At 46.2% G+C, this 26307-nt stretch overlaps 1 protein-coding gene across 1 annotated transcript in view; it reads left to right on the forward strand.

Annotated features, from left to right (window-relative positions):
• Nucleotides 1-26307, forward strand: part of pappa2 (pappalysin 2) — a 477685-nt gene that overhangs the window by 58021 nt on the left and 393357 nt on the right. Inside the window, exon 2 of the mRNA XM_078561789.1 lies at nt 16955-18017. Coding sequence (XP_078417915.1) covers nt 16955-18017 — 1063 coding nt within the window. The remainder of the gene's footprint in view (nt 1-16954; nt 18018-26307) is intronic.

The following is a 26307-nucleotide window of genomic DNA, read 5'->3' on the forward strand; positions in this document are numbered from 1 at the left end:
GGGACAGTTTGAGGATTATTTAGGAAGGGATGAAGAGGGAGAAGAGAGAACTACGGACCTGTTAGTTTGATGACAGTAGTAGAGAAAATGTTAGAAACTATTATAAAGGATGTTTAGAAAAGAATGGTAAAATGGAACAGAGTTAACATGGATTTATGAAAGGGAAATCATGTTTGACAAACTTGCTGGAGTTTTTTGAGGATATTACTTGTAGCATAGATAAAGGAGAACCAGTGGATATGGCCTATTTGGATTTTCAGAAGGCTTTTGATAAGGTCCCACACAGGAGGTTAGTAAATAAAATTAGAGGACATAGGATTGGGGATAATATACTAATATGGGTTGAGAATTGGTTAACAGGCAGAAAGCAGAGAGTAGGAATAAATAGATCATTCTCAGGATGACACGCTGTCACTAGTGGGATACCGTAAGGATCAGTGCTAGGTCCACAGCTGTTCACAATCTATGTAAATAATTTGGATGCAGGGGCCAGTTGTAATATTTCCAAATTTGATGAAACCAAACTGGGTGGAAATGTAAGTTGTGAGGAGGATGCAAGGAGGCTTCAAGAGGACTTTGACAGGCTAAGTGAATGGGCTAGAACATGGCAGATGGAATATAATGTGAATAAGTGTGAAGTTATTCACTTTGGTAGAAAAAGGCAGAATGTTTCATAAGTAGTGAGAGGTTGTGAAGTGCGGGTGTCCAAAGGGACCTGGGTGTCCTTGTTCATGAGTCTCTAAAAGTTAGACTGCAGGTGCAGCAAGCAATGAGGAAGGCAAATTGTATGTTGGCCTTCATTGCAAGAGGATTTGAGTACAGGAGTGAAGATGTCTTGCTGCATTTGTATAGCACCTTGGTGAGACCTCACCTGGAGTATTTTGTACAGTTTTGGTCCCCTTATCTAAGGAGGGGTATACTTGCCATAGAGGGAGTGCAACGGAGGTTCACTAGATTTATCCCTGGGATGGCAGGATTGTCTTATGAGGAGAGATTGGGGAGACTGAGTCTGTATTCCCTAGAGTTTCGAAGAATGAAGGGTGACCTCATTGAAACTTACAGATTTCTTACAGGGCGTGACAGGGTGGATGTAGATAAGATGTTTCCCTGGATGGTGGGTCTAAGACCAGGGGAATAAACTCAAAATGAGGGATAGGTCATTTAAGACTGAGATGAGGAGGAATTTCTTCACTCAGAGAGTAGTGAATCTTTAGAATTCTGTACCCCAGAGGGCTGTGGAAGCTCAATCATTGAACTTGTTCAAAACAACAAATATATATATCTGGAAATAATCAAGCTGGTATCAGAAGCTATGATCATGAAGCTATTAGATTGCCACAAAAACCTCAGTGAGTTCATTAACGTCTTTTTTAGAAAGGAATCTTGCTTTCCTTACCCGTTCTGGACTATAGGTGACTCCAATCCCACACCAACCAGGTTGACTCTTAACCACCCTGTCAAATGGCCTAACAAGCCACCCAGACACTAACATGAGAGCGGCTCACAGTGGCTTGGGGTGACTAGGGCTGGGTGATGCCCATGTCCTGAGAGCGAAGCAAAACAAGGTACGATACTGTTGACTAACAAGTGATGCTGTGGGGCCTGTGAGTATCGCTGCCAACTGCACCATCTGTGAACTGGGCATGGCGCGTACGTCGAATTGGATGCAGAGTTTGGTTAGGGTCTCAGCCTAGTATCGGTAGTGCACGCCTCCTTCATGGTAGGTGTGTGATTATATCCATGATAACAATACTGGTGAGCGCTGGAAGTAGTTACTTAAAATTTTCTTTTAGCTCATCGCAGGCAGGGTGTACAGGCCAATTGAAAACACATTTTTTGGCTTGGCTCCCACTCCTGGTATTGGGTTCCAGTGTGTTCCAGACGCTGATGAATTGAGCTCGATTGTAGTAAGTTCTCCCTGAAACTGTTTTGTAAACATGTGAGGCCTTACTTGGGAACGGTTTGTTATGTTTGGATAATTAACCGCAGAGAACCAGATCTTGAATTGCTTACACTAAGGGCCTAGGATTGCCAGCTTTGACTGTACCTGTGGAGAGAAACCTGTTTAATGCTTGTCCTGGGTGAGATCCTCCATTCAGAGGCTGAGATTTTTATGACTCATTTGGTTTTATTATTTCCGCTGGTATCCCTGGAAAAGCAAGGCTCTCCTGCTTAAAGGGAAACCCTGCCTGGAGGGGCAAGCTGAGGAAATCTCCACTGTTTTTATAATTGTGCAACACAGACAAAATGCCAACACATATAGTGCAGGAGAGCATATAGGGACTGGAAAGAGCAGGAGGACGAGGTCAGTCTGGAGTTGGCAGTGAGGTAATACCAAGGTCGGGTTTTAAAAGGCAGCCAGGAGAAGGGATCACAGAGCTGAGGCCAGGCAAACAATCTGTTTGCTTTTCCTCTTGGATTTCACAGGCAGGTGGGTTGAGTAGATCTGACGGCTTCACACTGTGGTTAGTGCTGTCTGAGTGAAAGTGGGGAATCACTGGTACCTCTGAGGACAGTGTGAAAGCAGCTTTAGCAGTAGTGAGGCAAGGCCCAATTTCAACACACAGAGGAGCAAGAACTTGCATTTCGAAACAACCATTCACAACTTCCAGACATTCAAAATTGCTTCACAGCAATGAGATACTTTTGAACTGGTGTCCCTGTTGTAACAGAGGAAATGTGGCAGCCAATTTACTGATAGCAAAGGTCAAACAATAAGCCTTTTTAGTGATGTTGGTTGGCCAGGGGCTGGGAGAACTTGCCTGCTCTTCTTCGATATGTGATGTTATATACAGCTGAGGGGGTAGATGGGGTCTCAGTTTGAGATCTCATCTGCAAGATGGCACCTCTGACAGTGCAGCACTCTCTCAGTACTGTACTGAAGTGTCAGCCTGGATTTTGTGCTCAAGTCCCTGTAGTGGGATTTGAATCCATGACCTTTTTACTCAGAGGTGGGAATGCCACCATTGAGCCAGGTACATTTGCTGTTCGATGAATCCCATTTACTTTATTCTCTCAGTTCTTATGGGAATTCGTACAGGAGCTTAGACTCATTAATTCGAGCTTCAGCCTGGGGTTTTTAAAGCACTGGCTCAGATCACAGTTCAAAAGTGGCCAACTATTCATTAGCATCCCAGAGTCATGAGGTATCAGGGCATGGTACAAGCTATTTAATTGTGCAGTGTCAATGTGCATGGCAGCTGAGGAAACTGGCAAAGGATCCGCAACATGTTCAAAGACACATGATCACTGTCCAAAAACGATTGACCATTCTAACTCTGATGTCTCCTTTTCAAAAGAGAAAGTGTGGAGTCAGACTGGGTGTTCAGTGGGAACAGAGCTACTCTGACTGAAATTGCAGATAAAGCTGACAGGATAATTCTGTAATCCTACATTGCTGTGAGGGAACTGCTCTGACTCAGTGTGAGAATTGGAGCTGCGATGGCCCAATGGGGAGGCGATGGCATAGTGGTATTGTTACTGGTCTAGTGAACCAGGGTGTTGCCTCTGGGGACCCAGGTTTGAATCCCACCACGGCAAATGGTGGAACTTGAATTCAAATCTGGAATTAAAAGTCTTAACGATGACCATTGTCGATTGTCATAAAAGCCCATCTGGTTCACTAATGCCCTTTAGAGAAGGAAATCTGCCATCCTTACCTGGTCTGGTCTACATGTGACTCCAGACCCACAACAATGTGGTTGAACTCTTAAATGGCCATTCAGTTGTATCAAATCGCTACAAAAAGAATGAAACTGGAAGGGCCCACCGGAATCAACCTTGGCACCCGAAATGACAACAGCAAACCCGGCCTGCCTACTAACATCTGGGGGCTAGTGCCAAAATTGGGAGAGCTGTCTCACAGACTAGTCAAGCAACAGCCTGACATAGTCATCCTCACGGAATCATACCTTACAGGTGATGTCTGAGATGCCACCATCACCATCCCTGGATGCATCTTGTCCTGCTGGCAGGACAGACCCAGCAGAGGTGGTGTCACAACAATATACGGTTGGTAAGGAGTTGTCCTGCGAGTCCTCAACATTGACTCCGGACAACATGAAATCTCATGGCATCAGGTCAAACATGGGGGAGGAAGGAAACCTTCAGCTGATGAATTCAGTGCTCCTCCATGTTGAACACCACTTGGAGAGAGCACTGAGGATGGCAAGGGTGCAGAATGTACTTTGGGTGGGAGACTTCAATGTCCACCATCAAGAGTGACTCAGTAGCCCCACCACAGACTTAGCTGGCCAAGCCCTAAAGGGCTAGACTGGGTCTGCAGAGATGGTGAGGGAACCAACAAGAGGGAAAAATGTACTTGATGTCATCCTCACCAATCTGCCAGCTGCATCTGTCCATGACGTTATTGGTAGGAGTGACCACTGCACAGTGGAGATCCCATTGAGGATACCCTCCATTGTGTTGTGTGGCACTACCACCCAAATGGGATAGATTTCAAACAGATCAAGCAACTCAAAACTGGGAATCCATGAGGGCTGTGGACCATCAGTAGCAGCAGAATTGGACTTAACCACAATCTGTAACCTCATGGCTTGGCATATCCCCCTATCCATCATTACCACCAAGCCAGGGGGCCAACTCTGGCTCAATGAAGAGTGCAGGAGGGCATGTCAGGAGCAGACCAGGCATACCTAAAAATGAGGTGCCAATCTGGCGAAGCCACAAAACAGGTATACTTGCATGCCAAGCAGCATGCGATAGACAGAGTTAAACTATTAATGGATCAGATCTAAGCTCTGCAGTCCTGCCACATCCAGTCATGAATGGTGGTGGACAGTTAAACAACTCACTGGAGCAGAAGGCTCCACAACTATCCCTATTCCCAATGATGAGGGGAGCCCAGCATATCAGTGCAAAAGATGAAGCATTTACAACAATCTTCAGCCAGAAGTGCCAAGTGAATGATCCATCTTGGCCTCTTTCAGAGGTCCCCAGCATCACAGATGCCAACATTCAGCCAATTCAATTCACTCCACATGATATCAGGAAATGGCTGAAGGCATTGGATACTGCAAAGGCTATGGGCCCTGACAATATTCCAGCAATAGTACTGAAGACTTGTGCTCCAGAACTTGCCACGACCCGAGCTGAGCTGTTCCAGCACAGCTACAACACTGGCATCTACCCGACAATGTGGAAAATGGCCCAGATATGTCCTATACACAAAAGCAGGACAAATCCAATCCGGCCAATTACTGCCCCATCAGTCTACTCTCGATCATCAGTAAAGTAATGGAAGGGGTCATCAACAGTGCTATCAAAGCGGCATTTGCTTAGCAATAACCTGCTCACTGATGCCCAGTTTGGGTTCTGCCAGGGCCACTCAGCTCCTGACCTCATTACAGTCTTGGTTCAAACATGGACAAAAGAGCTGAACTCCCGAGATTAGGTGAGAGTGACTGCTCTTGACATCAAGGCAGCATTTGACTGAGTGTAGCATCAAGGAGCCCGAGCAAAACTGGAATCAATGGGAATCGGGGAAAACTTTCTACTGGTTAGAGTCATACTTAACACAAAGGAAAATGGCTGTGGTTGTTGGAGGTCAGTCATCTCAGTTCCAGGGCATCACTGATGGAGTTCCCCAGGGTAGTGTCCTCGACCCAACCATCTTCAGCTGCTTCATCAATGACCTTCCTTCCATCATGAGGTAGGATGTGGGGATATTCACTGATGATTGCACAATGTTCAATACCATTCACAATTCTTCTTATGCTAAAGCAGTCCATGTCTAAATGCAGCGAGACCTGGGCAATATCCAGCTTGGGCTGATAAGTGGCAAGTAACATTCATGCTACACAAGTGTTAGCAATGATCATCCCCAACAAGAGAGAATCTAGCCATCACCCCTTGACATTCAATGGCATTACTATTGCTGAATCACCCACTATGAACATCCTGGGTGTTACCATTGACCAGAAACTGAACTGGACTAGCCATATAAACACTGTGGCTACAAGAGCAGGTTAGAGACTAGGGATCCTGCGGAGAGTAACTCACCTACTGACTCCCCAAAGCCTGTCCACCATCTACGAGGCACAAGTCAGGATTGTAATGGAATACTCCTCACTTGCCTGGATGAGTGCAGCTCCAACAACACTCAGGAAGCTTGACACCATCCAGAAGAAAGCAGCCCACTTGATTGGCACCCCTTCAACAATCATTCAATCCCTCCAACACCGTTGCACAGTAGCAGCAGTCTGTACCATCTACAAGATGCACTGCAGGAACTCACCAAGGCTCCTGTAATGACTTTAAGGAGCAGACAAGTTTCAACAAGAAACAGATAAACTTGATTACAGAGAGTTTTTCAGATGCTATATGCTTGCCGAGGACATTCGCCAGGAAACTCCACACCCACCCCCCCCCCCACCCCCCGGCAGATTACCCACGCTTAGGCCTCATTGGTCGGAGCCTCCAAGAACATCACGTGACCCCTGATAGACAGCAGGAGAGGCTATACCTTCAGTTACTACATTTCTTCCGCCTCTAGTTTTTTATAGTACCTATTTACAGAGAACATTTGAATATCCAACAACATATGCATATATAGAACTTCAGGTGATTAAAGATTAAGTCTCTGAGGTGCTCTCCTTATTCGGTTAGAGCGGCATAGCTCTACCACTTGAGCTTCCTCAACAGGATCGACATGATCAGGAATTGCAGCATGAGATACATCATTCGAAAGTGGTAGTTCTGCTTCAGGAACTCTACAGAGATATCAGGCATGTCTACTCTGGGTCGATCTGTCACCTCAGGGATTGATGGCTCGACGTTAATCACAGGCGGAATAGTTGGTTGTTTGAATGTGTCTATATCACGAATATGGTCCATGTGTTTTTGAATGCTCCTGTCTTCCATTTCCACCTGGAAAGATAAGGGACCAGTCTCTGAGACAATGGTTCCAGAAACCCAATTTGGAAATCTACTTCCAAAATTCTTGCACGAATGCTGTGTCTCTTACAGTGAATGTGTGAGCTTTGCTATGAACATTGTGAGTCAATTTTTGATTACACTGATTCCTCTCTACCTTCCCCTCTAAGTTTGGAAACACCAGGCTTAACCTTGTACATAGGCAGTGTTTCATCAATAATTCAGGTGATGTTGAACCCGTAGTTGAATGTGGTGTTGTATTATAACTGAGAAGAAAGTGGGAAGGTCAAGTTTCTAGAGTAACTTCCGATAATCTCGTCACTCCAGGTTTGAAAGTTTGCACAACTCTCTCAGCTAAACCATTTGATCAGGGATGGTAAGGGGTTGTTTTAATATGTCTGATTCCATTAAATTCGTGAATCCCTAAAACTCTGTACTGGTGAGAACTGCACCATTATCAGAAATAACGATTTCTGGTAGGCCATGTATGCTAAAAGAGTGACGCAGCTTCTCGATAGTTGCGTTTGGTGTTGGTGATTTGACTTCGTATACGCCCATCTATTTAGAATGCGCATCTATAATCAACAAAAATGCGGTACCTAAAAATGATTCTACATAATCAATATGTAATCTAACCCAGGGTCGAACAGGCCACTCCCACGGATGCTGTGGAGCTGAAACAGGCAACTTCTGTTGTTGCTGACAATGGAGACAGTGCTTGACCATGCTTTCAATGTCATTGTCAATGCCTGGCCACCAGACATAGCTTCGCGTAAGCATTATCATCTTTGATATGCCTGGATGCGCACTGTGAAGCTCCTTGCTAAGGGGCGACAGCTCCTGATCTCCACAGCAAAACTCCATCTTGACAATGAAACTCTACTTTTCTGGCATGGAATGGTCTCATCTCTTCAGATACGGGCAAATTTGACCATCCTTGCAAAACACGGTTTCTGACTTTCGACAAAATTGGATCTCTGTTCGTCCAATTTCTAATTTTCTTCACGCACACAGGTGAAGAATCCAAGAAATTCAGCACAAGCACAACTTCTCGTGGCGCTGGAACATGTATGATGCTATCTGGTAACGGGAGAGGACTGACTGTGTCCGCATTTGCAATATGTAAGCCAGGACAGTGCATAAAGCTATACTCATACACAGATAATATCAAAGGCCAACATGGAATTCTTGCTGTTGGCGGAATGGCCTTATCCTCACTAAATAAACCCATCAATGGTTTATGGTCTGAAACAATGGTGAAATGTCGTCCATGCAGGTACTGATGGAATTTCCTCAGTCTGAATACCACCAATCGACCTTCCTTTTCTAGCTGCGGAGAGGGTTCTCAAGGCATAGCCAATGGGCCTTTCTGATCCATTTTCCATTCTATGTGATAACACAGCTCCTATACCATAAGGAGAGGCATCACATGTTAATACCAATCCTTCTGATGGATCTTAGTGTGCCAATAAACACGATGAACGCAACCTTTGCTTTACTTTCACAAAAGCTTCCCTGTTATGAATTCCACGACCCATGGTGATTCTTTTTTAACAACCAGTGTAATGGTGCCAACACAGCTGATAATTTGGCAAGAAGCAGCTATTTGAATATACCCAGGAAAGACTTGAGTTCAGTTACATTGGATGGTGAGGGTGCATCTTTTATTGCCCGAATTTTCTCTTCTACTGGATGTAAACCCATGGTGTCCACCCTGTGACCCAGGTAAGTAGCTTCTGGCACTTAAAATGTGCATTTTTCCCTCTTTAACCGTACGCCAGCTTCCATGAACCTGCTTAGCACCTCCTCCAGGTAGACCAAGTGTTTGGGCTCAGTTGACCCTGTGATCAGAACATCAACTAGGTATGCTACCACTCGGGAAAGCACTTGCAAAAGACTCTCCATTATCCTTCGGAAGATAGGGCATGCAGACGATATTCCAAAGGGCAGGTGAGTGTACTCATAAAGACTCTTGTGTATGTTAACAGTCACGCATTCTCTTGACATGCTATCCAGCTCTACTTGTTGGTAGCCATGGCTCATATCCAATTTTCTATAGGATTTACCTCCAACTAGCTTTTCATATAAGTCATCTATTCTTGGAATGGGGCACTTATCTGGTTTTGCTGCCTTGTTCACGGTCGATTTATAATCCCCACAGATACACATGGTTTGGTCAGGCTTAACCACTGGAACTATGGGTGCTGCCCATTCTGAGAATTGGACAAGCTGGATGATGCCCAACTTTTCTAACTGGCACAGTTCTGTATCCACCTTCTCCTTGGACGCATAAGGCACAGGTTGGCGTTAAAGAAACGTGGTGTCGCCTTGAGGATCCACATATATTTTTGCTTGAAAGCCCTATAACTTCCCTGGTTCATCCCAAAATACCATGCCACATTTCCTTTTTTTTAATTCATTCATGGGATGTGGGCTTCGCTGGCTAGGCCAGCATTTATTGCCCATCCCTAATTGCCCTTAAGAAGGTGGTGGTGAGCTGCCTTCTTGAACCGCTGCAGTCCATGTGGTGTAGGTACACCCACAGTGCTGTTAGAAGGGGGTTCAAGATTTTGACCCAGCCACAGTGAAGGAACGGTGATATATTTCTAAGTCAGGATGGTGAGTGACTTGGAGGAGAACTTCCAGTTGGTGGTGTTCCCATCCATCTGCTGCCCTTGTCCTTCTAGATGGTAATGGCTGTGGGTTTGGAAAGTGCTGCCTAAGGAGTCTTGGTGAATTCCGGCAGTGCATCTTGTAGATGGTACACACTGCCGCTACTATGCACCGGTGGTGGAGGGAATGAATATTTGTGGATGAGGTGCCAATTAAGCGGGCTGCTTTGTCCTGAATGGTGACAAGCTTCTTGAGTGTTGTGGGAGCTGCACTCACCCAGGCAAGTGGGGAGTATTCCATTACATTCCTGTCTCATGCCTTGGAGATGGTGGACAGGCTTTGGGGAGTCAGGAGGTGAGTTACTCGTCACGGGATTCCTAGCCTCTGACCTGCGCTTGTAGCCACAATATTTATTTCGCTTGTTCAGTTCAGTTTCCGGTCAATGGTAAACCCCAGGATGTTGATAGTGGGGATTCAGTGGTGGTAATGCCATTGAACATCAAGGGGCGATGGTTAGATTCTCTCTTGTTGGAGATGGTCATTGCCTGGCACTTGTCTGGCACGAATGTTACTTGCCACTTGTCAACCCAAGCCTGGATATTGTCCAGGTCTTGCTGCATTTGAACATGGACTCCTTAGCAGTTCAGGGATCTCCTCTTGTTCTCAGATGATCTATTTCAGACCAGTCAAGCTTGACCTTCTGTGACCAGACTCGGCCCAGAAGACTAGGTTCTTCTACTGTCACCATTATCAAAGTCAGCTGGGCAGTCTGTTGCCTATAACACACTGGTACTGTGGTGATGCCATTTACTTGAGTAGATTCTCCAGTGTATGTCATTAATTTAACGGTTGTCTTCTCCAGATTTAGTCGTTGGGTACCTTCATTTAGGTATATAAATATGTGCCCTCCCACCACTGTGGTTGTGGCTGCTGTATCTACCTCCATTATTAGTGGCTTCTCAATAACTTGGATTGTGACAGTAATAGGTTCGGTTTTTATAGTGGTGACGTTGTACAGGGAATAGATGTCAGTGTCGGCAGCTTCAGGTTCTGCTGTATTTTTTAACTCAATCATGTTGGTTTGCTGCTTTACGGGCTGTTTCGATTTCGCCCTGCATTGCCTTACTACGTGACCTTTCTTATGGCAGTAATGGCGTTTTGCCTCCTTAAATCTATAGGTATATGGTCTGTGGTCACCCCCACACCTATAACAAATTAACCTTGGAGTGTCTACCAGCCCTTTTCATCTTTCCAAAAGCGGACATTGCTTCTCACTTTGATGCTGTATCTCTGGTTTTCATACCATGCCTGGCGGTAGGTTCCCACCCCACATGAAGAACGGCGCCATGTTGTATGTGTTGTAAAGCCTGCGAGTCTCTGGCAGCACTTTCCATGGCAAGGGGTGTTTTCAGGGCGCGCTTAAAGTTGATGTTGACCTTGGCGATTAACAGTGCTAAATGGCGTCATCCAGAACTCCACAAACTATGAATGAATGAAAGTCGCCATAGTCCCAGAGGACCATAGGCTGCTCTCTCATTAGAGAGAGATAACAGGTGGTGAGTTTAACCTGAGGGTCACCACACCTCAGGCGAGGAGTGGGGTTGAGAAGGCCTTGGATGACCTCAGCCGATACGGGAATTGGACCCGCTCGTTGGCATCACTCTGCATCACAAACCAGCCGTCCAGCCAACTGAACTAATCGGTCCCGCAGCATATCACTTAGTGTGTCCGCAAAGTCGCATTGTTCTGTCAACTGCTTCAGCTTCGCTACATAGGTTGCGATGGAGTCTCCTGGGGCCCTAACTCTGGAATTAAACCGCTGCATTATTATGGATAGCTTCGGCTGCAAATGCGTTTTCAAGAGGCCCACTAATTCATTAAATGACTTGGAACTGGGCGCGTTCGGGGCCGTCAGACTGCGAATGAGATTGTATGTCTTACTACCACATACACTCAAAAAGAAGGCTTTCTGCTTTTCCTCCATGGCAATTTCATTCGCAACGAAATAAAACCAAGGTACTCTACACAATGGCTCCAGTCTTCCATAGTCGCATCTTAAGGATCGATTCTGCCGAAGAGTGGCATGACTGGTGAGTTGTCTTCTTTTTCTTAAAATTCAATGTACTCACGTTAACAAGGTGAGGTGCAGTGTTGGAGGTATTTTACCCTCATCGCCAAATGTAATTACTTGATGGAGCAGACAAGTTTCAACAAGGGGCCGATAAACTTTATTACAGAGAGCTTTTCAGGCGCTACGTGCCCAATCAGGACTCTCGTCAAGAAACCCTACCACCATCCCCCCCCCCCACCGAATAACCTGCACTTAGGGTTCATTGGTTGGAGCCTCTAAGAGCATCACGTGACCCCTGACAGACAGCAGGAGAGGCTATACATTCAGTCACTACAGCTCTTTAGGCAGTAACTCCCAAACCGTGACCACTGCCATTCAGAAGGACAAGGGCAGCAGATAGATGGGAACACTGCCACCTGGAGGATCCCCTCCGAGCCACTCACCATCCTGACTTGGAAATATGTCGCCGTTCCTTCACTGTCGCTGGGTCAAAATCCTGGAACTCGCTCCCTAACAGCACTGTGGGTGTACCTACCCCACATGGACTGCAGCGGTTCAAGAAGGCAGCGCACCACCACCTTCTCAAGGGCAACTAGGGATGGGCAATAATTGCTGGCCCAGCCAGCGAAGCCCACATCCCATGAATGAATAAAAAAAATTCCTGAGACAGCTACATCTCAAACATTGACTGCTTCCTTGGGCGCGTCAAATGACCCTGATTATTTGACAGCTTTTGTTTCTGGGGTTAAAATGACCTCCATGGGTACAATTTGTGGCAGGAATCAAGTTAGAAATTATTGAAGGAGGCACGCAAGTACCGAGGTCACTCGGTTTGTTTTACAGGAGGATGTCAAGGCATCCAGCCTGACCCAGCCAGAGAAACAAGGCTTTTAACATTTTATTTGATACATTTTTTTAAAGCTTTTTGGAGCTGAGTGTAAGCCAAAAATAATTCCTTCAGTAAAAAGGATTAGAGAGACTTTAAAAATGAAAACAAAACCAACTCTTAAGGACTTCAATACAACTTTACAGGATACTCTTACAGTGAACGGGTTGATGCATTCCACTAACCAAACACATTCAGGGAGCTTTACTAGTTGCCACTGGAGAGTGCAACTGGTGTCAAGGTTCGGATTACTTATGATGGAACCTGCCTGAACTCCATTATCTTCTGCTCTCTGAACATTTCCAGTGACCCTTGGTGCCAGTGTTAATGGCAGGTGATGTGAGCAGGCTTTGTGTTGATGGCTTCCGCAGTTGAACAGCATACCGACATGCTCCGTCTTCTGTTCAGCCATAAACCTATGGACCAGCATGAATCACCAGCTCCGAAAGAGAGAGAGAGAGAGAGAGAGAAAAAGAGAGAAGGCGGGTAAAGAACAACGCTACAATGCGTACAGTTGGGATTTTAAGTTCAGCTCATCATCTGTGTCAAAAAAAGCCAAAGGTTGTCTCCAGGGCATGTGACCATTTGTTAATTGTGCTGAGAAGGGAGCTCAGCTGTGCATCCAGGCAACTCAAAGGGAAGCAGCAGCAGGATGTTATCTAGTACCACATGGGTTTGCTGTTTAACCAATTGCACTTTGCTGTCAGTTTAATGCACAGCTGAGCACCAGCAAAATGCCTGAGGATGTCTGGCTACAGGCTGCAAGTCACACTCTGTACAGTATAGTTCAGCCCTCGAGTTTCTCCTCGTACCTCAGAATTCGAGGACAGGAATCACCCTTTTCCAAAGCTACCCCTGTACCTGAAAATCTTATTGTCCGTAATATGTTCAAACTTAAACACACTATTGCAAATAATAGTATGATATAGAATTTAAGGGAGCCACTCGGGCCATCATGCCTGTGCCAACTCTTTGAAAGAACTATCCAATTAGTCTCACTCCCGTACCCTTTCCTCAAAGTCCTGCAGATTTTTCCCCTTCAAGTATTTATCCAATTCCCTTTTAAAGATGACTATTGAATCTGCATCCACCACCCTTTAAGACAGTGCATTCCAGATTATAAGAACTTGCTACATAAAAAACTTGCTTCCCTCATGGTGCCTCTCGTTCTTCTGGCTATTCCCTTCAATCTTTGCCCTCTGGTTACTGCCCCTGCTGCCAGTGGAAACAGTTTCTCGTCACCTCTGAAAACCCACTTTGATACCTCTAGAAAATCTCAACTTAACCTTCTTTGCTCTAAGAGAAACAAAGCTAGTTTCTCTAGCCTCCCCAAATAACTGAAGCCCACTATCAAATGCAGCCTTCCCATAAGGTGCACAGAGGCAAAATCACTCGTAATCAGATCAGTTTGAGATATTTTGATTAAGCACATGCATCTTGAATTTATGTCACGTCTTTTCACATCAGAACAGCCCCTGTACATCACGCAATGACTGACTGCTGCATCTGCCAACATGAACAGCTATTCTGCTCTTGAAACTGTTCCACAAGCAGGAGTGAAATGAATCTGTTTTGGTTGAAGGGGAAATGTTGAACTCTCTGCTCTTCAGCTTGCCATGGAATCTTTAACATCATTGAACCCCTCAGCTTTAAATTTCTACTGAAGAACAGCACCCAAGGCACAGCAATACCCTTGGCACTGCACTGCAAAGTTAACTTCAATATCAGCGCATGTCTGGGAATGGGATTTAAACTCACAATCGTCTGACTAAAGAGAAGACAGTGCTAACACTTGAGCCAAACTGATTCCTTTGTGGAGCTTCCTTGAGAACCATCTTCACACTGTATACCTTGGAGAATTTCATTGAATAGTTGAAACTCAAGACTTTTCAATCTTGTTCAAAGTATATTTGTCCATTAAGAAGGTGTAGGAAGTAGAAACACTCAATAGACCCAAGCAAGACTTTAATTTTTCCGCTCCCCACCTTCACACATTCTTCAATCACTTTTCTCAAAAAACATTATCACTTGAACCGTTCACACGACCTGTGTCAATGGGTTTCTCTGCTACTTATTCCACAACTCTCATACACTCTGAATGCAAAAGCCCAGTCCCATTTCCCTCTCCTCATCATTTCATTTTTGCCTCTTGTCCTTTGATATTTGAGCCCATCACCAAAGGGAGCAATTTGGATTAAAGTTCTTCATTCACGTAGTTCTTCTTCAACATAAATGTATGAATCATACACAAGGATTGGTGAAACAATAATGTGGGTTCTTTATTTGAAGGTAAGACTATATACAGAGAATATTCACTGGGAGGCTGAGGGACACGTTTCTGCCCTCAACCGCTGCTGCTTGCAAAGTGACTACAAGTCATGGGATTAGTACATCATATCCTGTCGCAATGGTAATAATGATTGACAACAGTTTAACCTATGCTCCCTTAAAGGTACATGTTATCATATCACAACTTAGAACCTTTAAAGCTTCACTTGGGTCACTTCAAAGTCCTCTCTTTTCCAACAAGAACAAGGGCAACTTCCTTAACCTTTACTTGTAACTCCAATTCCTGATGCTTGAAATCATTTTGCCTGCAGCCCTCAGTGCCTCCTGCAGGGCAACAATACTCTTCTAGGGATTAGATGATTAGGATGACAAATGCAATCCCCTTGTGATCTGACCAATATAGAATACCAGCAACCTCTCCACCCATGCTTCTAAACGCTTCCTTAAAACTGACCTCTTTGCCCCAACTTTTGATGGTGCCCTCCGAATATCTGCTTCTTCGGCTCAGCATTGCTTTTTTTTTGTTTCATTGTGCTTTTGTGAACACTCTTGGGATGTTTTTCTGCAATGAATGTGCTCTGTCAGTACTAGTTGTTGTGCTGTTACTAAACTCGTTTAGTGTGTTTGTGCTGATTACACTCTGTTACCAAGGAATTATCACCATTTCCAACAAGAGAGAGTCTAACCATCACCCCTTGATGTTCAATGGCATTACTATCGCTGAATCTCCCACTATCAACATCCTAGTGATTACCATTGACCAGAAACTGAACTGGACTAGCCATATAAACACTGTGGCTACAAGATCAGGCCAGAGGCTAGGGCTCCTGCAGCGAGTAACTGACCTTCTGACTCCCCAAAGCCTGTCCACCATCTGCAAGGCACAAGTCAGGAGTGTGATGAAATACTCCCCACTTGCCTGGATGAGTGCAGCTCCCACAACAATCAAGAAACTTGACACCATCCAGGACAAAGCAGCCCACTTGGTTGGCACCCCATCCACAAACGTTCACTCCCTCCACCACTGATGCACAGTAGCAGCAGTGTGTACCATCTACAAGATGCACTGCAGGAATTCACCAAGGCTCCTTCGACAGCACCTTCCAAACCTTAAACAACTACCATCTAGAAGGACAAGGGCAACAGTCAGATGGGAACATCACCACCTAGAAGTTCCCCCCAAGTCATTCACCATCCTGACTTTGAAATATATCGCCATGCCTTCACTGTCGCTGGGTCAAAATCCTGGAACTCCCTCCCTAACAGCACTGTGGGTGTACCTACACCACATGGACTGTAGTAGTTCAAGAAAGCAGCGCACCACCACCTTCTCAAGGGCAACTAAAGATGGGCAATAAATGCTGGCCCAACCAGCAAAGCCCGCATCCCGTGAATGAATAATGATGATAAATAACACTTTAATGTTCCCTAATGTAGGGGAGTGCTTGTAATGAATGATCTCAAATTATTACAATTCCTACTATTACTACTATGTACACGTACCCTTTAGTTTTTCTAGCCTATTTTTACACATTACAAACTGTTCTCACTAGTTGTAACCTGAATTCGAAAGGACAAAATGAGCTCCTATCCTGCTGTGGATTTAGTCCAAAAATCACACATTGACGGCATTACATCTCTGTGTTAGCTGTGTGTCTGTTGTGGCTCAGCTGTAGCCTCTGAGTCAGTAGGTTTTAGGTACACGTCACTTCAGCACATAAGCATGAAATCCTGGCTGACACTGCCTTAGAGTACAGGGGGAGTGCTACACTGTCGCAGGTGCCGTCTTTTCAATGCGCCGACCTTAAGTGGAGGATGTGTGGGCCCTCTCAGGGACATGTTAAAGATCACACAGCTCCATTTAAAGAAGAGCAGAGGGGCTTCCCCAGCATCCTGGTCAATACTTATGCCTCAATCGACAAGGGTAAAACACATTATCTGGCCTCTGCTGTTGTGAGAGCTTGCAGTGTGCAAAATTGGCATTGTATTTCCTACATTATAACATTGACTAGGCTCCAAAAGGATTTCATTCACTGCAAAGCACCTCGAGTCGCCCTGAAGTTAGGAAAGGCGCAATGCAAATGCAAGTTCTTTCCACATAGGAGCGGATTGGACAGGGGCCACACATTCTGCTGTCACTACTAATCAAACCCGCAATACCTGCCTGTAACACGATAGATCTTTTTTGTCTTTCCTTGCAGGGCTTTTTGATAACTGCTCCTATTCACTCAGTGAGAAGGGCTGGATGATTGGCATTCAATCGGTAGAATATTCTGGAAGGAAGGATCCCCGTTTCTTCTTCTCCCTCCGTACAGACCGAGCGAGGAATGCCACCACGGTTTACGCCCATCACCGTTACCATGCCAACGCCTGGACCCACGTGGCCACCTCTTATGATGGCCGGCAGATGACGCTGTATGTGAATGGAGCCAGAGTCGGGGCGAGCACCGGACAGTTGGGGGATTTGCACAGCACGTTTATGAGCTCCTGCCGGACATTGCTAATTGGTGGGGACAGCTCTGAGAATGGACACAGTTTCCGTGGTTACCTGGCTAGCTTCACCCTGTGGAAAACTGCAAAGTCTCAAGAAGAATTAATGCAGAGTTACCGTCAAGGTATCCATGGGAGAGATTCCTTCTTGGTCTTAAATGCAGATTTCTCTAAAATGGAAGATCAATGGATACCAGATAAGGACAGTCATTATCCCACCTGGGAAATTATGCTTCTGCCAGGGCCTAAGCTGGCATCTCCTTTGATCCCTCCACCATGTGGACTGACTGTTTGTGACAATGTTGATGTCATCAAGAACTACAACAGTTACTGGCCGCTCCGGGATGAAAAGCTGATCCGCTACAGAGTGATCAACATTCACGATGATCGACGGCTCAACCCCACTGTCTCAAAGCAGCAGATTGAGCTCCAGCACCAGGCCTTGAACAAGGCCTTCAGCAGGTACAACATCACCTGGGAGCTCACCGTCACCGAGGTCCTCAACACCACCATTCGGAATCGAATCATCCTGGTCAACTGTGAGAAGAGCAAGATCGGGAATGACCACTGTGACCCTGAGTGCGACCACCCCTTAACAGGGTATGACGGAGGGGACTGCCGCTTCCTCGGGAGGTGCTATGTTTGGAAGCGGAGGGATGGGTTCTGTAACATGGAGTGCAACAATATCCTGGACGACTTTGACGATGGTGACTGCTGCGATCCCACGATTACAGATGTGAGGAAAACTTGTTTTGACCCAGACTCTCCAGAAAGGTAGGAATCACTGTGCTTTTATTGGTGAATGTGTCTGATAAACCACTGCGTGTATCATAGTTCAGTATTGTCACTGTTGGCAACTGCAACATGTTCAGCATTAAGTCCCTTCCGAATCGAGTGTAGATTGTTCTAAATCTAGGAGAGCTGAAACATTATGACTTGGTCTTCATTTCAGCAGGACACTAGTGTGAAATTTCGATTTCTCCTCCTGTCCATCCTTGCGGCCGCTCCCAAATTGGAGCAGCTCTTGAAAAGAGAGGAAAGCTCCCTCCAATTGTCCTGGTCTGAATTTGAACCTGATTCTCAAAAGGACATTGCGCTAATACTTTGTTCCAGGCAGTCCCGAGGCTCATCATTGTCATGCATTATGGAAGAGCATTGCTGGAGTTCTATAACCTGTAAATATGTGAAGTGTTCAAATGGCTAATGCTTTTGCCTGAGAAGCCTGAGTGCTATGAACTGTCTCGTCACTCTTCCATTAGGGTTTCTTTGAAATCCCTTTTGCATTTTAGTGTAAACAGTGTTGAGAATCAACTAAGACATTTTTTACTTTTGAAGCAATAATTTTATTAACATTAAAACAGGACAGTTTTACGAATAGAGATGCTTACTACTTTACTTAGAAGCATGAAATTAAGATCAGAAGAATTCTACTTTTGGAGTTTGAGGGATTAATATTCCATTGACATCATTATGGATTGCTTCCCGTGCTCTATACAGACTGTCTTCCGCGCTTTGTCTCCGGGACTTGTCCCATCCTCTTTCCAGACGGTGTCCCATTCTCTCTCTGGACTGTGACCCGCCCCCTCTTCTGGACCATATCCAATGTGCTATCTGGACTATGACCCGCCCTCTCTCTGGACCGTGTCCCGCTCTCTCTCCGGACCGTGACCTGCCCTCTCTCCGGACCGTATCCCGCCCTGTCTCCGGATCGTGACCTGCCCTCTCTCCAGACCCTGACCCGCCCTCTCTCCGGACCGTGTCTCGCCCTCTCTCCGGACCGTGACCTGCCCTCTCTCCGGACCGTATCCCGCCCTGTCTCCGGATCGTGACCTGCCCTCTCTCCGGACCGTGAGCCGCCCTCTCTCCGGACCGTGACCCGCCCTCTCTCCGGACCGTGTCCCGCCCTCTGTCCGGATCATGTCCCACCCTCTCTCCGGACCGTGACCTGCCCTCTCTCCGGACCGTATCCCGCCCTGTCTCCGGATCGTGACCTGCCCTCTCTCCGGACCGTGAGCCGCCCTCTCTCCGGACCGTGTCCCGCCCTCTCTCCGGATCGTGTCTCGCCCTCTCTCCGGATCGTGTCCCACGCTCTCTCCGGACCTCTCTCCGGATCGTGTCCCACGCTCTCTCCGGACCATGACCCGCCCTCTCTCCAGACCGTGACCCGCCCTTTCTCCGGAACGTGTCCCATGCTCTCCGGACCGTGACCCTCCCTCTCTCCGGACCGTGTCCCACGTTCTCCGGACCGTGACCCGCCCTCTCTCCGGACCGTGACCCGCCCTTTCTCCGGAACGTGTCCCACGCTCTCCGGACCGTGTCCCACGCTCTCTCCGGACCGTGACCCGCCCTCTCTCCGGACCGTGTCCTGCCCTCTCTCTGGATCGTGTCCCACGCTCTCCGGACCGTGACCCGCCCTCTCTCCGGACCGTGACCCGCCCTCTCTCCGGACTGTGACCCGCCCTCTCTCCGGACCGTGACCCGCCCTTTCTCCGGAACGTGTCCCACGCTCTCCGGACCGTGTCCCACGCTCTCTCCGGACCGTGACCCGCCCTCTCTCCGGACCGTGTCCTGCCCTCTCTCCGGACTGTGACCCGCCCTCTCTCCGGACCGTGACCCGCCCTCTCTCCGGAACGTGTCCTGCCCTCTCTCCGGATCGTGTCCCACGCTCTCCGGACCGTGACCCGCCCTCTCTCCGGACTGTGACCCGCCCTCTCTCCGGACCATGACCCGCCCTCTCTCCGGACCGTGACCCGCCCTCTCTCCGGACCGTGACCCGCCCTCTCTCCGGACCGTGTCCCGCCCTCTCTCTGGACCATGACCCGCCCTGTCTCTCTCCGGACCGTGACCCGTGCCCACTCCGGACCCCGTCCTGTCCTATATCCGGATCGTGTTCCGCGCTCTCTCCAGACCCTGTCCCATGCTCTCTCTTGGAGAGTGTCCCATGCTTTCTGTGGAATGTGCGCCGTCCTGTCTCCCAGGCAGTATCCTATGCTTTCTCCATGGTGTGTCCTGCACTGTCTCCGGGGTGCCTTGCTCTCTCTCCGGTTGCTACCCGTGCTTTCTCCGAGGCGTGCCCCCGCTCTCTCTGGTTTGTATCCTGCACTCTCTATGGGTAGCCCTGCGCTCTTCAGGTGTGCTCCACGCAGTCCACGGGTTGCGCACCGCAATCTCTCTAGGTTGTGCCCTGTGCTCTCTCTGGGGTGTCCACATTCTCTCCGGGTTGCACCATGCTCCCTCTGGACCATGTCCTGCGCTCTCTCTGGACCATGTCCTGCGCTCTCTCCGGACTGGGTCCTGCCCTCTCTCCGGACCCTGTCCCACCCTCTCCCTGGATTCACACTCTCTCCGGGTGCTCCGTGCTCTCTTCGGGGTTCCCTGCACTTTCTCCGTGATGTTCCCGCCCCCCTCTCCGGTCCCTGTCCCGTGCTCTCTCCTTGATGAGTGTCCCATGCTCTCTGTGGAACGTGCAAGGTGCTCTCTCCCAGGCAGCATCACATGCTTTTTCCATGGTGTGCCCTGCGCTCTAAGCTCTAAACCTCTCTCCCTTGTGTTCTTACTTTTGGACACCCCTTAAAATCAACCTCTTTGACCAAGCTTGCATCTGACCTCATATATTCTAGGATCAGCTGTCAGATGACCAGCTTTTTACTGTCTAGGAGCATGTGTGTTTGTGCAAGTAAACCCAATCCTTGGGAACTTCTCCAATTTGCTGATTCAACCAGAATCCTAACCATCTTGAACAGTAGAAACATCTCTGACCATTTGGCTCCCACTCATGTAACTGGCAGGAATTTTCAAAGACTCAAAACAGACCTTGGCAAAGCGATCCGAGAAACTGATTCAGAGCAGCAATTGGGGTAGCAACCAGACTTGGACATTGTGGTGCAGCATCAGGCCAATAAGTCTTTGATATTTGAACATAGTGGTTGGGCATTTTAGCCTTGAGAGAACCTTTGAAAGAGCTTCCTATATAAGTGTGAAAATATTAAGAGGGATAGAAAAGGGATTTGGAGCATTACTTCCAATTAAACCAAAAAAGTAGATCAAAACGCCGAGGTTCAAGCTCATAAAAATTAAGGATTCTCATTGGGAAGATTACCTTCACAAAAAGAACAATGAACACTTGAAACAGACTTCCTTTAGGGCTGTGAAGGAGAAAATTTGAGACATTCAAGAGGCAATGGGTTGTCTTTCTTTTATCCATTCCTGGGATGTGGGTCTCGCTGGCTGGGCCAGCATTTATTGCCCATCCCTAATTGCCCTTGAGAAGGTGGTGGTGAGCTGCCTTCTTGAACGGCTGCAGTCCATGTGGTGTAGGTACGTCCACACTGCTGGGACTATTGCAAGTTTTTGGTTGAAGATGGATGACCTGAGATAGGTTCAGTGTTCTCCCTCTCTTGTGACATGGGAGCATTCTAGCAAATTCGGCTCTTGAGGTTGACAGAATTGCATTGCATCTTTTACTATGTTTGACACTGAAACAAGTGGGCTCAAGCCCTGTTGCAGGCCCAGTACTTGGTGCATTGCTGGTGGAGTGCTGCATTATTGGAGTTGCCATCTTTCAGGCCCCTGTTCTAGTAATTTCTGGTGATGTTAAATATCTCATGGTATCACATGAAGGAGAGCAAGAGGTTCCCCTGGTTTCATGACCTGTTTTCCTCCATTAACCAAGACAACCATTAAATTGATTGCTGTTCTTATTGCATCACTTGATGTACAAAATGTCTGTAATTATAACTAATTGTAAGAATAACTCACTGAATAATACATTGATATTTCTGAGACATAGTAAGGTTCCCTCTAAATGCAAGTGTTCCTTTGTTTTTTATAAGCAATTGACTATGCCTGTTGTTGAACTGAAAGGAGTGAAATGGCAAGGGATTATCCACAATATTATTTATCTTTTTAATGATATAACCTTGGACTTCTGTTTGATGATTATAAAGAACCAGGGAGAAATAAACAGGTATCAACACACCCGGCTAAGCAAAGGGATATAAATAAAATGCAGCAAACTTTTGAAGGCATTTAACTTCGTTAGATTGAAAGCGCAGAGAAAGGATGTAGGCAGGCGATTTGCAATGATGTAGCTCCTGAAAGCTTATCGAATCCTATAACAACACCATTTGGCACACAGGCTAAGTTATTGCTTGTGCCTATACACGAAACTCGGCAGCCAGTTTACGCACAGCAATATCCCACAAACAGCAATGGAATCCTGATCTGATGATTTGTCTCAGTAATACTGGTTGAGGGATAACTATTTGCCATGGCACCAGGGTGAACTCCCCTGCTCATCTCCAAAATCGTGCCATCGGGTCTTTTATCCCAGCCGAGAGGGAAGATGGGGTTTCTGTTTAAAGTCTCACGCAAAAGCAAGTGCCTCCGATGTTGCAACATGGTCCAGCAGGTGGGATACTTGCTCTGCTGGAAGCCCCACTATCTAGATAACTGCAGCTACCAAAAGAATTTGAGAATTCTTGGCATTTTGCAGAGTTCTGAAGGCAGAGAGCCAGCTGATTTTATTTACTAACTTTTGATTAAGTGTCTGGAGCTGGCCATGGTGCTGATTAAGTGATCAAGCAGGATGACTACATCCTTGCTCAGAACCGCCGCGTTTTTTACACTTAAAACCCCCAGACAGTGAATGGCTAATCAAAGCAAAATGTTGGGTCTGCACAGGCAAATGCAGAGCTGAAGCTTTTGTTTCTTATGGCCCCCTTCTCTCGGAGCCACTAAGCAAGAGGAAATGATAAACAATTTTCAAACAATCCATGATATTTTCAGCTTGGTGCTTAGTTCTAAACAAAAAAAAACACTTTGATTGCCTTTAGTGCCATAATCAAGAAAAGAAAGAATTTGTATGACATACTGCCTTTCATCACATAAGAATGTCCCAAAGTACTTTACAGCCAATTAAAGTCTAGTCACTGTTGTAATGCAGTCACACAACAAGGCCCCACAAACAGCAATATGATATTGGCCAGGTATGATTTAATGGTATTTGTTGAAGAATAAATATTGGTTCGGACAACAGGGAGCTCCACCCTCTTCTTCATGGACCTCTTTATATCCATCTGAGAGACCCGAAAGAGCTTTGCTTTAACATCTCAGAAATATGGCATCTCTGGCAGGACAGCGTTGGAGTGTTAGCTTAGATTTTGTGCTCAAGTCTCTGGAGTGGGACTTGAACCCATGACCCCTGTCTCAAGGGTGAGGGTCCTACCAATGACTTACACTAATTAAAATGGTTCTGAAATAAATCAAGGTCAGGCCCGCTGAACCAACTTCCCTGTCAGAGCCTAGTTGTTCAGCTGCCTGGCTTAAGGGCATTTTGGTTGCTTATTGCAGGTTACAAATAAGCACAGATTTAAGATTAGACTGACTCTGCAGCCAGTGTTTGCATCTAGGGAGACTTGACACTGGAAGAGGAGCTTTGCAAAGTTAACCCTGTATTGCCCAAACTTTTGATGTCAGGCACTACATTGTTAATGCATTATCTTGTACCTAATGTTTAAGCAGCGGCGAGCTCACTGGTAGTTGGAAGCAACAATTGATGGGAATCCTCAGCAGCTCAGACATCATCCACGGAGAGAGAAACAGAGTTAATGTTTCAGGTCGGTGAGCTTTCACTAATGACCTTCTGATAAAAGGTCACCAATCTGTAACATTAACTCTGTTTCTCTCTTCACTGATGCTGCCTGACCTACTGAGTATTTTCAGGGTTTTGTATTGCTATTTCAGATTTCCAACATCTGCAGTATTTTGCTTTTATTTTGATTTCTAGGGGAAAGTTGCTATGCTGTCATCATATTTAGTACATTAAAGATGCTGCAGCAAACCCTAATGATCCAGGTCTTCGGTTCTTCTGGTTTACCAAAGCTCCTGAAAATACTAACCAGAGCTTCACCTACTAGCTCTCTCCTCTCGGGGAGAATCACTGGGATCTGTCCCATCTAGCATGTGTCTTTTGTAGATATTGCAGCCTAGACATTCTGCAGGATTTCTCCTGGTTTCCTCTGTAACTTCAGGAGAGCAGTGGGTCATCCATGGAAATTGGAAGGTGGCTAAAAGCAGCCACTTATATGCTATATCTGGGTGTGGTCCACTGAAAACAAAGATTTTCAGACTAAATTCTTTGAAGGGATGAATTCCGGATCTGTTTGTACTTATGCTGGAATCAATCACAGAAACGAACAGCGGTGAAACAAAGCTGATTGATTGATTGATTGGCTAATTGGTCTTTCTCCATGCTTTTTCTGTTGTTCCCCCTGCAACACCTCCCCACCCAATTTTTAAGATATTTGTTTTCAGTCTTCTTCCTGTCCCTCTAGAAAATGTCAACTCCTGATTGGAGAAGGAAATTGGGAATCTCTAAGTGACATTAAGTGAGCTCCAGTAAAATGGAATAAGGCTTTGCAGCAGTGTGATAGATCATTGAATAGACACCCATTGTACGCCTCCTTGAAAAAAGCTGGGGTGGTTATTGGTTCAAAAATAGATTGATGATTAAAGGGATAGGTATTAACATGTGGAGAATTATTAATCCCTAGTGGGAATATCATGTGTGCCCCCTAAGTTAGTTGGAGGTAGTCAGCATTCAGTTCACTCAACCTATTTCTCCTGAGCCAATTGACGTTCAGTGTCTTAGACACCATTCATTCCTGACCCAGTTAATGGTCTGCACATTCAGTCTAGCTACAGAGGTGTCAGCTGTGGCTCAGTTCATAGCACCGTCGCCTTTGAAACAGTGGGTTGTGGGTTCATGTCCCACTCTTGGAAACCAAGAACTGTGATTGTACTCGAAAGAGTTGCAATCTGTGACTGTTGATAACTCGAAAGAGTTTCAGTCTAGCTACAGAGGTGTCAGCTGTGGCTCAGTTCATAGCACCCTCGCCTTTGAATCAGAGGGTTGTGGGTTCATGTCCCACTCCCGGAAACCAAGAACTGTGATTGTACTCAAAAGAGTTGCAATCTGTGACTGTTGATAACTTGAAAGAGTTTCAGTCTAGCTACAGAGGTGTCAGCTGTGGCTCAGTTCATAGCACCCTCGCCTTTGAATCAGAGGGTTGTGGATTCATGTCCCACTCCCAGAAACCAAGAACTGTGATTGTACTTGAAAAAAGTTGCAATCTGTGACTGTTGATAACTCGAAAGAGTTTCAGTCTAGCTACTTTCATGGTCATGTCAAGGTTATTTAACCCCTGCCTCTCTTACTGCAAAGGAACTGAATATCATGCATGTGACCTGTGACGTTACCCCATCCGTTCATGAGGGAGTCACTGATGGGTTATTACTCTAACTTGAGGATGTCAACTAATATGCATAACCAGTTGCTCATACTGGCACACATTGACAATGCACACATGCGGATGTACACCACTGAAACATAGTGGTGCCAATTTCCATGTTGAAGTGATTCATACTTTTTCCAGAGACACGTGTGTGCAATCAATCATAACTTCTTTGGAAGTTATGGAACTTTACTGGGACCAGATTCTTGCTCCATATCTGACCAAAGATGGAGATTGAAAGGCTCAGCAGAAACCTGATACTTGCACAGCCTTATTTAAGAAATGAATAGAAGAGAATTTTCAGACAGTGAACTGGCTTCTTAGACAAGAAACATATGGCGTAAACACATAATTGTGAGTAAACCATTTAAATTGATCATTTAAATCTAAAATACGAGTTTACCATTGATTTAAAATGTGCAGACACTAGTAAATTAGGCTCAGCCGCCTGCTAAGTTACAGTATAAGGGTATGTTCTAACCTCAATGAGGCGCACACAACCTTTTCCAACATACACATGCACGCACATACCTGATGCATTCAGACTAGGATGGAGCCTGTTCACAGTGGTAAGTGATTTACTTTGGAGGATGAGGTCATGCAAGCAGCCTTTAATAGTTTTTAAAATTCTAAACATTTCATCTTTTGCCAAGTACAACTGTGCTGCAACCAAAACATATGAGCAATAAACTGGGGATTTAAATGTCCTTGTGCAGCTCTTGGTTGACAGCAGTCCAAATACAGAAGCAATTAACTATGCTGTGGATTGG

This window comes from Cetorhinus maximus, chromosome 17 (genome assembly GCF_964194155.1).
Source record: "Cetorhinus maximus chromosome 17, sCetMax3.hap1.1, whole genome shotgun sequence".
Taxonomy (NCBI): Eukaryota; Metazoa; Chordata; class Chondrichthyes; order Lamniformes; family Cetorhinidae; genus Cetorhinus; species Cetorhinus maximus.